The sequence below is a fragment of the Thunnus thynnus genome, chromosome 6, assembly GCF_963924715.1.
Source record: "Thunnus thynnus chromosome 6, fThuThy2.1, whole genome shotgun sequence".
NCBI classification, from domain to species: Eukaryota; Metazoa; Chordata; class Actinopteri; order Scombriformes; family Scombridae; genus Thunnus; species Thunnus thynnus.
In genome coordinates this window covers 6,236,421-6,248,620 of record NC_089522.1, presented here as the reverse complement: position 1 = coordinate 6,248,620, position 12,200 = coordinate 6,236,421, and the positions used below count along the sequence as shown (strand labels likewise).

General features: G+C 38.0%; 1 protein-coding gene across 3 annotated transcripts in view; it reads right to left on the bottom strand.

Annotated features, from left to right (window-relative positions):
- Nucleotides 1–12,200, bottom strand: part of chchd6a (coiled-coil-helix-coiled-coil-helix domain containing 6a) — an 84,700-nt gene that overhangs the window by 52,804 nt on the left and 19,696 nt on the right. For 2 of the 3 annotated variants that reach the window (XM_067591422.1, XM_067591423.1), the window contains exons 5-6: nucleotides 3,955–3,978; nucleotides 769–852 (exon numbers count right to left, since the gene is read on the bottom strand). In XM_067591422.1, coding sequence (XP_067447523.1) covers nucleotides 769–852; nucleotides 3,955–3,978 — 108 coding nt within the window. The remainder of the gene's footprint in view (nucleotides 1–768; nucleotides 853–3,954; nucleotides 3,979–12,200) is intronic. The other variant, XM_067591424.1, reaches the window with a different exon arrangement.

Below are 12,200 nucleotides of genomic sequence, written 5' to 3'. Positions count from 1 at the left end.
AACAGCTTCCACACCTTTTCTGTCTGGTAAATGTCAGACAGACAGATGAAAGGGAATGAAAGGGCTTGTAAGGGCTCTCTGGAGATGCTCAGGCTGGCTAAAATCCGTGCTCCCTTTTGAATCACATTCACAGACACACCTAGCGTTTGTGTGTGTTTTCTACAGATTTTTGTCTATACTGTACTTTCCTTCTTATTCCTTTGTGGAAGCTGGGTTAAATTCACTTTAGACATGTTTGTATATCGAAAAATGTATATAATTTTTAACTTATTTAGCCTTAGATGTCATTGTACCCAATGCAGTGGTTCTGTACACGAACATAGTTCAAAGATCCTCAAGAGTTTTCTAGTTTTAATACATAAATACTAACACAGTACCGACAAGTGTCCCATTTGAAAAAGTTTCAGAAAAGACAAACTGAGGGAAAACAGAAGAGAATAAGAAAGCCTGGTAGCCAAGCACAATGTTGATGTGATTATCACTGTCATAGTACTTTTCAGTATTGTTGGACCAGACTCACGCTGCTCACGCCGTTCATGTAGCAACACCTAATAAGAGTGTCCAACACAGGCCATTTATATTCATTCTCTTTCTGTCATGCTGGTGCGGCTGAGTGAATATGCACAATTATTGTGTGTATGGACATGTGTGTGTTTGTGTGTGTTTAGTATTTGCAACTTTGGGCGTCTGTGAAAGCCTCTAATGAGGTTTCTGTGTGCCTCTGTGTGTGTGTGTGTCTGTCTGTGTGTGTCTGTGCAAATGTTGTACCCTCTTCTCCAGTTGTGCCAGCTGCTCCTTGTAGAAGGCATCCAGCGCTTTGAGCTGTGAATCTTTCTTCTGTAGCTGCTGAGCCTGCAAGACAACACATACACACACACACACACACACAAACAGGCAGAGAGGTGGATTAAACACTGTGAAATGCTGCGTTTTCTTACACTACAGAGTAGGAGATTGGTGAAATCTACAGTAGTGGTATTTTGTTTTTTGTTCTTTTTCATAAAAGAAGTAAATCTAACTTAATTTCATTTAACTTTCAGTGATAACATTCTATTACATACTAACATGAGACCCAAGATACCCAAACAAATGGTCCAACACAGACACTCTTTTGACCATGATGTGTAAAAGTGTACTACAGCAACCTATGATAGGAAAAAAAAAAATCCAAAATGCCACAAACAGCATGCCACAACCCTCAAATTACAGCTCTTTGAAAATCTTCACTTTTCCCCCTGCCTTTCGCTATTCAACCATCCATCTATCCATCCATCTATCCATCCATTGTACCCGTGTTTGTGGCAGCACAGAAAATCACAGCATACATCTCTCCACAGATCATGTTATTTTCAAGTATTTATGAAACACCGAAGGTGACAAACAATACGCATATGTTCAGAAAAGATGCACAGGTGTATGAAAGCATACTGACAAACAGGCTCATACATTCACATGCAAACCCACTCCACACTGACTGGATGACTAGAGAAAATAAAAACAGCATGTGTGAAAGAGCCACACATTAGAAAGAGAAATGGAAAAAAAAAAAAGAGTGGAGTATAATGTTGGAAGACAAGAGAGGAGAAGAGAAAAGACAAAGGAGGTGCAGGAAGAAGACATGAAAGATAGAAAATGTGATCATAGAGACATACAAGAAAGATTGTAAAAACGGAACCGTCAATAGCTATAATTTATCATTTTTTTGTTCGTATTTAATTCTATCATTTCAATAATTCTAGTGACTAATCATTAACATTGTAAAATGTAATGAATATTAGAAGACTGCATGTGTTTAGGGATATAGGGATAAAAGATAAGAGAAGAAGATAAAAGGGAAAACTACATTTTTGCAGCAAAAGCAGTTTGTTTCAACGCATTTGTGGAAGTAAATCTGATTTAGAAGTAAATGTTTCCTGTGGTGTTCAACTGTGGTGAACTTGGACATGCAAAATGTCTAAGTTCTGTATAAACATTCACACTCTATTATATTGTAATGTGTTCCGATCCATGCTGCTCAGAGTAATATCAGTCAACGGCTCTTGTCCCTCTCCTCTTACACCGTGCACATGCAGGTTTCAGAGTGACAGACACGGAGCACGTCTGTCGCTCTGAAAGCTTCTCACGATTCCTAATAACAGGTTTTATGGTTAGTTGTGAGGCCGTTTCATTCATCCAAATTGTTTGTCCTTTGTTGCAGTTGTTAGACCTTGAAGGTGGCCTTGTGAGTATTGAGAATAACAACCCTCAGGTTTAACATTGTTTAACCAGGTTTAATCATCCAAGTCATATTGTGATGTGTTGTAAGGGTATTTCATTTATAGAAATTGTTTAGACTAGTGCAGGCAGCTGTTTCTTGACTTAATCCGAGAGGTTAGGTGATGTAGAACTGCAAGCGCCCCCCTCCTCCCCGACAAGTATGTATTTACCAGTCTATTTTTTGTAGGTTATAGGGATAAAAGATAAGACTTTTCCTTTTCTCTTATCATGTGATCTCCTAAATTAACTTTCCTCTCTTTTTTCAAGCTGTGCACAGTATTGTAACTCCAGTGAAACAAACTTTATGTTGAGATTCTTTCGTGCTCGGTAACTTGAAGTATAGTTTCGTTTCGGCCGGCGAGGTTATTTTCTGAGTTATTTAGAAAGAAGGTCAGTCGGTCAGTCAGGAAACTTCAAGGCAAAAGAAAAAAAAGGAGGATAAACAAAACCTCTGCTGCTTTCCATCTGCTTCTATGATTAAAGAGTTGGTGTCGTTTAAATTGAACTCCACAGTTAAACCCTTAGAGAAGTTGGTGAGTCAAATTACCTCACTGCCTGATTTTCCGGCAGTTTATGTTATCATTCCTTCATTTCCCTATCGCTCATCTATCACTCCTAATTTGCCATTTAAACCTATTACACTCATTCTGGTTGATCATTAATCAATCTGTTTACATTGATACCTAATTTATTCACTTGTTAAACAATTTAGTTAAATAAATATGCCTTTATCAGTATGTCAAGCAGAAAATTAGATCCCTGTATCATTACACACTACTTCAGACATGAGATTGATCCAAAAAAACAAAACTGTATTCTGTGTCTCCTCCCAGCACAGGTAAAAAGTAAAGGGAGGTGCTGCCCTGGTTATTATAGAGGTTTTTATATTAATAAATGTAGATATATATACAAAACTAGTGTATTAGCAGTTCATAGGCTCTCCAGCTACAGCAGCTCACCAAGATTCTAGAGCCATGACTGACTTTCACTGTGTCACCTCCTTATTTTTTAATTGTAATATAAGTCGAGACATTTTTTTAAGACTTAAAAATATATCCTCGGTGCACAGTTTGATTTACAGTTGAGCGATGCTGCAGTATGGAGTGGTGCGACTTTGAATTTTTTCAGATTTTTCCTGCAACTTCCTTCCTTCTGAAATTCTGAGTGATTTATAAATACTGGATCAATAGATAAAACAGAGACAGACAAACAGAAGTCGGGAAAGATGTATGGAAAGTCGTGGAGAGATGGAAGGGAGAATAACAAGGGCTGATGAAAGGATATGAAATGGGTAAACGCGGGAGGAGGAGATGTAATTATTTGGATGGAAGGGCAGAGGGGAGCACGGAAACCAGGAGAGAAGAGGAGAAGTGCTGAAGACAGAGACGATTTGAAAGAAGAAAAGAAATGTGAGTAAGACTGAAGGGTTCGATTTGCTTTCAATTCAAATCAAATCAAAGAGAATTTTTTTTCCCTCTTGAAATGCTGTAATTTAAAGATATTTTACTTTTTGATAGAGATAATTGAGAATAAGAACATTAACTGTCGTTTTTTTTTTTTTTAAATGACCCCTCAGTCTGTGCAAGAGGACAGTGGTGAAATAAAACATTGTGGGGAAGCGGAGGGAGGGAGGGAGGGAGGGAGGAATGGATGGAATGGACAAAAGAGCAGGACTATGAGGGTTATTATGAAGCTTACCATTACTTCTATCTCATCTGGAGACTAGAGAAGTTGGGAAACAGGAAGTAGAAAAGGGAAAGAGAACAAGCAGAATAAGTAGAGAAACAAAGCAAGAGATTGACCAAGAAGGAGAGAGAGAGAAGCACAAATCAGTATCAATATCAATCTGAGAGAAAACATTTTTCTGTATTCTATTTTCAAGACTATAGAGAGATCCCACATGGATTCTATGGAAATTACAGTCTCATTCAAAAGTAATGAATGTTTTTAATTATCTCTTCCACCACACACACACACACACACACAGTGGTAGTCACATTTACATACATACTGTTTTGTGGTCAAGTTATTCAAACCTGCAGAAATGTTATTTTCATTCTAACAGAGATTCCAGTGTTTCCAAACATTTCCATAAAAAGCATCTTGGGTTTGCGATGGAATTATATTTAGTATGTTAAAAGCAGTGTATTAAACATTAAACATTATCAATATATCAGTCTTAGAAACCTCCTGCAACCTCATCTGTATATTAAATGACCACTCGTGGGATCCCGAACCCAAGGTTGAGAACTTCACATTCCCAAAACAACACATACAACATCGGCATTCTTCTTTTCTTATTCTGTGCATGTAAAACATGAAATGATCTTGAATAAACTAACACTTACTAAAAAATTAATATGTATATTTGAATATTTATATTGAAAAGTCTGTTAAGTGGTGGGCTAAAGACGTACTTCTGTGAAATATTAATTCGCCAGCGCAAGAAGAAAAAAAAATGCATAGAACTATTCAAAAACAAACAAACAAACAAAAAAGCTCACCGTCATACTGTCATGGCAGAACCATTGTTAATATTATTAGTAACACCCCTGTTTTTCCTGCTATGTAAAGTCAAAATGTTGGCTGTCAAAAAGGCCTAATGATTGCTTTTACTTATTTTCTTGTTTTATAAACAACTTAAGCTTTAATTGCACTTTGCGCTGCCCATATGCAAATGTGCACAACTCTGCTGAGCTGAATCAGACAGATCCTGGTACATCTTGTCACGTGATCAATTAAGTTAACAGATAATGGTCCAAACAGTCATCTTAATCCTTAATCACCCCGTCCAGACATATTTTAATATTCTGCTTTGGCATGTTTTTTCCGTAAGAATAGGTCAATTACCTTTTTAGAAACTTCATCTTCCTCATTGAAAAAAAAGCCCAGAATCTATGAATAAGTAAATATTCTTACTGTTGGGCACAAGATGTCTACTACTTCACTGAAAAGGGAACTCTCAGTGAATGTGCACTGGAGGCTTCAAGTTTCCACATCACACTTGCATAAGTTTCATGTTGAACCACGACTGACTCCAGACTCAGATTTAAGAGAAACTTTTTCTTTCATCGGACTAATGTAAAGGTAATGTAACGTAAACTACACGATACATCAGTCTGCACAGTGAAACTCAACAATAAGAAAAAAATTAGCAGAAGGGGCCTTTAGACACATGACTTTTGCTGATAGCTCATCTTGAAAGCAATAGGTGCTTTGCCAATAAACTACATGAATATCAGTATTTTAGCGCATTTCCTCAGATTAGAAACTTAGGGGCCTGTGCCAAAGCACATGGCATTAAATTGACATCAGGAAATGGAAATCTTCCATATAATTTCTGGTCTTATTTTAAAACTAATTCCCTAATTCACTCCTACTCAATCAGACCCAGCATCTTACAAGCACAGTCAATTTTCAATCAGGTAAAGAGATGCAAACTAATTTTCTCATTTGGTTAAAATTACATCTTCCTTAAAGTCCTACAGAGCATATTTTAAAAAGACAGATATGTCATAAATATTTTTAACAGTGTGAGTTTGTTTTTATGTTATTTAGGTAGAGGCCTTTTGGAGCTTTTTTCCTTTTGCTGCACATGACAGACTTGCTACAGATACTGTACAACTGGAGCAAATATTGTTAATAAAGCTTATTTTGGCGCCAGATGGGTGTTTGTCACATTGGAACGTTTAAATAATAACCAGCAGAACTAAAAGAGTATCTCTGATATTGACAGTCTGTCAGGCACTATTTTATGTAACCCTAATGTGCTAATTCCTACACATCTGGTACACCCAACAAATTAACGCCAATCAATATTTTTAAAGCACCATTGTGACTAACAGTACTGTGGCACCGAAAAGCAGCATTGCTGCAGAATAACTGAGGTAAAGATAGTCTACACGCACAGAAGCACACACATTTAAAGAAAGGAAGATTCATCATAATTATCAGGGCTGCTGAACGCCAAATCAAATCAGAGCTGATCGTCTGTGTTTCATGAACAGACCTTAACTGAGGAGAGACAAAGAGTGAGCGGGATTCTGATGTGAGAGATACTTCCACTGTCGGGTAAAAACTGCAGCTAGTGCATGTTATTGCAGGTGAAAAGAGGGACTAAGATTGTTCATGTGTTAATTTTATATATTAGACAACTATCTGTTTGGCGGGGATTAAGCAGAAACAGAATGGATTTAATTAAAAAACGCAGCTCTCCTTCCTATCTGTGTCTCTCTGTGTTGGTCCTGTTTTAATTTGCAGTCAGAGAAGAAACTGCAAGTGAATCAGATGACTCCTCTGGTGTCCCTCCAGGGACCTGCGAGTCTATGGTAGATAACAGCCAGCCAGGCGTGACTTTATACACACACACACACACACACACACACACACGCGCGCGCCAAGACACACACACACAGAGGATGGCTGAGGATTACATGCTCATGTTTGTTTAGTCTGTCTCTCTGTTGGGATACCTGACATTGTCTGTTTGTGCCTGTCATTCATTTAGTCAATCATTTTTGTCTGTGCTAATGTGTGTCAATGAGTCCAGCGGTAATTCTGTCCTACAGTCCTTGGGTGTGGTTAGATCAACGTTAGCACTGCATATTTCAATGAAACCTTTGCATTGGTGCAATAGGGGTGCAAATGTAGAGGGCTCAGGCGAAACAAACACACACACACACACACAGGAAAAAAAAAGTTTAACTTGGCTCAGCTCTTCTCACAACGCAATGTTACTTCATCTGGCAAAACACTGTGCTGGCCAGTCAAAATACAAGCTCACATGCCTGGTAGATTACTTGGTAAAATAAACAGGTAACTCTACAGTTTAACCTCATCGAGACAGAAGATAAAATGATGGCTGTCATCGTAACTTTACACAGCTGAGATTCTTCCTCATTTTATTATAAACTGCTGTGTAGTGTTTTGGTGTCTGATAAGCTTTAGTGTCTTGGAAACTGCTCTGATATATCAAAATATGGTATTGGGTAATCTCAACCTGCTTGATGCTAAAACAGTATGACACTTATCACACAACCAATTTAGCCTTAATTGATAGTAAAGGGTTCATATCTTCCCCAGATGGTGGTTTTACCCTATGATTGGGTATTGTTTGAAATGTTTCTATAGTAGTGTTAACAATAACAAAAAACCTTAATTTTTCATTACCTTGCTGTGAGGAATATTAACAAGCTTTATTTTTACAAAAACCTTTTTCCCCATGGCTCCAGGGATGGCAATGTTGGTTGGTCAGTCTGTCTGTCACAGTCAGTCCACCATTTTAGTCCAGACTGAAATATTTCAACAACTATTAGACGTTTAGCCATGAAATTCTGTTGAAGTATTCATGGTTCTTTAGATATTTTTGGCTTTAAGTGAAGTGTCTTGACAAATATTGTATGGACTGCCATTAAATGAGGTACAGACATTCATATCCTCCTCAGGATGAATTTTAGTAACTCTGGTTATCCCTTAACTTTTGATCAGGTCAAAATTTTAATTTTTCCGATACTTCAGTTTGTGACCAAATATCTGCAAAACTAATGACATTCCCATCAGCCTTGGTTGTACTTTGTGTTTAGTGCTAATTAGCAAATGTTAGCTTGAAAACACTTAACAAAGATGGTGGACATGGTAAACATTACTTGCTAAGCATCAGCATGTTAGCATTGACAACAACTTCAATCTGAAATGGATGACATTATGAGCTAAATCAGTAAATATATGGTATGACTAGAGAAAAAGTCAAGAAGAGTATGTGTCTCTGCAAAGCCAGCTTTTGGTCTTTACTCTTTTTCAATAATCGGTATGACGAACAGATTCAGGCCAGATACCCAGTGCTATCTGACCCTGCAGTTAAGAGCATTGTCTCAAGACAAGACTTTTACAAAAAATTTAAAAAGTCAATTCACACATGAAGTATATGCCTCTCTGTCTAATAATAGCAAAACAGCAGCATTTGTTTTGGTACTGTTAGACAGGGAAACATTTTTGACCCCCAAGCTTCAAGAATGATGAAGTCTCACAAACAAACCTAAGTCCTAGAAGGATTACCCCCCTACTCTATCTAACCCCTCAACTGAATGCTAGAGCTGTGCATTTGTTCATTTCGTACTGTTTGTATTTTACCCTTGTATGGTATCAGAGTTACCATCAGAACAGGGGCACAGTAATCCTGCACACAAAAGGAATTCAATTCACTGGGATGCTCAATCACAAAGTAGTGAATAAAATTACAGGAATATTAAGCACTGTGCTTTTAGATGTACACAGAAAAACAGGGACTGTTGTCATCATGAGAGGTGTTCCACTTTCCTCTGCACCTGAGTTCAGATGGATTTTATATAGAATAAATAGATTAACGTAGGTTTAAAAGCACCATTAAGATCACAAAATGCACACTGTAACAGAATACTAACTTTTACATACAGATCTCAACCTACAGACTTTGCACGTTTCAGGAAAGACTCACATTTTTTTCTTCTTATTTAGAAGAAGAAAAGGAGAGATAAAAAAATACTACAGACAAGAAGAGGATAAATATATAAGAAATGTAAACAAGTGCATAAAAACAACTACAGTTAAGAAAGTGCATAATTGAATACGGCAGTTGCTAGCCATGAGCTAAACAGAAGATTAGCTTACAAACGTATTATCGTACATTTTTCCTGCTCCAGGCACCTTCTGCATATGAATCAATTCAGTACACAGCTAGAGGTGTGAAGCATCTATTTAGAAGCTACAGACAGGAAAGAAAATGTGTAAATGTGCATGAAAGGAAAGGCAAGCAAGACTGAGAGAGGGGAAGATGAGCTGAAAACGATAAGGAAAAAAGAAGAGACAGGTTAAACGGCTAACAAATGCAAAACAGAAAATGACAATGCGAGGCAAAACAAAATCACAGCAAGAATGAGTGAGCGAGCGGGAATGAGAGATGAGAGCCTCTGCTGTGGAAACATCTCAAAGCGAAACTCAGATCTAGCAGAGAGGTTTAGACCGTTGTCATTGTCAGCAATGCAGTTTCACTTGTTAACTAGAAACAAGTGATGACATGACTAACAATTGAAAAGCTCCAAAAGCTTTGCAGGCTGTAGTCTACCTTGCACCACAAACAGACCAAAGGGGTCTGAACCACGCCAACAACCAAGTGACAAACCAACAGACACAACCAACACACACTGTTGGTTGTGTCTGTCAGGGTGATATAGCCATACTGTAGCAGTGGGAACTACAGTAGGAATTACAACATTCTCAAATGCAAAGTATAAAGTAAAGGACTGACGTTATGTCAACCAAAATATGACAAAATAAAAGTGGCACAGCAATAATAATTCATCTTTATCATTTCTATGCCTGCAGCACAGAGTCATCACACATGACGCTATGGTTGTTGGATGAAAAGTGCATTTGAACTTCAGTATTTTGGTCATGCAAGATGCAGAGAAGCGGTGTAAATCCTGTCCAAACCTTCCTGCCAAAACAAATGCACGGTAACACTGAGAGTACACACTATTATACGATACCATCAGGAAAGCTGTGACGCAAGTTAGGTTTTCTTAATGCACCTGTAAATCATATCTAAATGCTCTACAAATTTCAATCAACCTACTGCAAGTTAAGTCTGTATTGTGAGGTATATAATTGTGGGAAAAAAAGAATTAAAATGAATATTGGATCAATGGAAATACACAGTTAAGACAAGTTGAATTAAACTGAAATACTGTGAATTTATTGGTCTATGAAGAGATCAAAGCCCTTGAACTTCACCTTCAATAGCCAACAAACCTGAAACAGTCACACTTGTGAGAATCATAATAACAAAATTTCTTTTAAAGTTTTTTGTGGGTAACAGTGACCGAGAGGGGGTCTCACAGGACTAAATAATATAATACAAATAGTAGCAATAGTAGTAGCTGCACCCCTATTTCCTGCGTGTACAAAAATAACTTTAATTGAAGAGCATACAATGAAGAAAATGAAAAGACATTTCTCGAGAACAGCTGATCTTCATTGGAAACAAGTGGCACATGACATACATTTGTTAGACATGTACACAGGTTCTAGAAACAAGATGAATAAATTCTGTTTAAAATTGAGTCCCCTGTTGAGATTCAAATTTTTGACATGTAAACTCAGGTGGCTAAAAAGTCTTTCATTGCTGCACCATGTGCAAGGAATCCCCTGTGTTATTTCACACCTCCTTCCCATAATCATGCCATTATAGGGTGGGAGGAGTTTACTCAACGGTTCAATGAAACCCTTCATTAAAGGAAAAATCTACCAAAAAAGAATCTGAATTGCTCTGTTCTTGTCATCTCAGATGATAAAGTGAGTATCTACAAACAGGGACGGTCATGTCTGTAATGTGGAAACCCCATCATCAACACATCATTAATAAAATCAGGAAAGCAGTGTCAATGGGGTAGCATCAGAATTGGTACATAGATGACATCATCACTGTCTCTCGGCTGGTTCACATGTACGAAATTTGCATCAAGTCATGAATTCAATCCCACAATATATATTTCAATCGTCGAACCCTCTAGCCCCTAAAACTCTATTAAAAAAGAACATATTTTTTAAAGTTGTACAGCTCTGCTCTACAACAGCCGTGCGGTACTTTAGGTTTTGAGGCTGGGCTGTAAGGATAACAGATGGCAGCTGGCTAAGCTGCTAGTCAGTGTGTCTGCCGGGTAGACGCCACAGCGATATCGGCTATGGAGGGCCAACTCTATGATCCAGTACAGAAGGAACACATGAAGAGAGCATCAGAGGGCAGTGCACCAATGTTAACAGTCTAATGGATCATCAACACACCACATGGGCATGGAACACTAGTGTTTGGGCTTGCAAGAACGGCTGGGACAGACACGTACAAATATACACACACACAGCTCGCTCTTCCCCTGTGGCCAGTGTGTGCACTGTGTTACCATCTGATAGCAGCAGCAGTCTGTTCTTCCATTCCCTCTTTCTCCCCCTCTCTTTATTTACTCCGCTGCGTTTATTTAACACATAGCTCCCAGCGAGGCAATAAATTAGCACTCAATAATAATCTGACTGATAATTACAGCCAGATAGCTACGCAGAGGAAGGAGTAGGACAATATGGGCCACTGGTCCTTCTTCTCTTTTCTTTTCCTCCTCTCCTCCATCCATAGTTTTCCTTTTTCATTTGACAATCCTCTTTTCATGTTTTAATTAGTTGTTTCACAGTACTTTCTACATAATCACATGATGTAGTTCAGTGGGGTCTTGCAAATGACTACTAAAAACAGGGAGTTTGTCTTGAATAGAAACATACTGTATTTTAAGTGTGCATGCGCATGTCCTACTAAAGGGAGTATCTGCTAAAAGCATGCACAATACAGTATTTCTGATATTGTTTGCCGCTTTTCTTATTATACTTAATCATTTACAATTGTTGGGTTTAGCAAGAGATATTGGATCCCCAGAGTGATCGGACCAATTCCCATTGGAATAATGCATGTTTATGTCTCTGTGATGTTGATGCAATGGCCTGGTATCATGACTACATAGGTTTGAATCCCAAAATACACAGTCTTTAAATTCACCCGGTTTGTATCATCACATATGCAAATTAATATTGATTAAGCTCAGATTTGACAGGATTCAATACTTTTTACTTGTTCATGATTCATGATGATTTGATGTTAGCCCTGAAAATTAAATGCTATCTCATTGTATTGGCCGGCTGTCATATGACTGAGACCCTGTGTTAAAGATGTCTTTGATATAATAATATCAGAGTGGAGTTTTCTTTTGTGGAGGCAGCAATCCACAGTGTTCACATGAAGGACTGCAGGTGGAGAACCATATACAGTACAGGAGTAAATTATGTAACTGCCTTTCTGCATTCCACATTTACTGCATACTCGTCTGCTTATGGCTATTAGAACTGATTCTCAAGCTTGAAACAAGTCA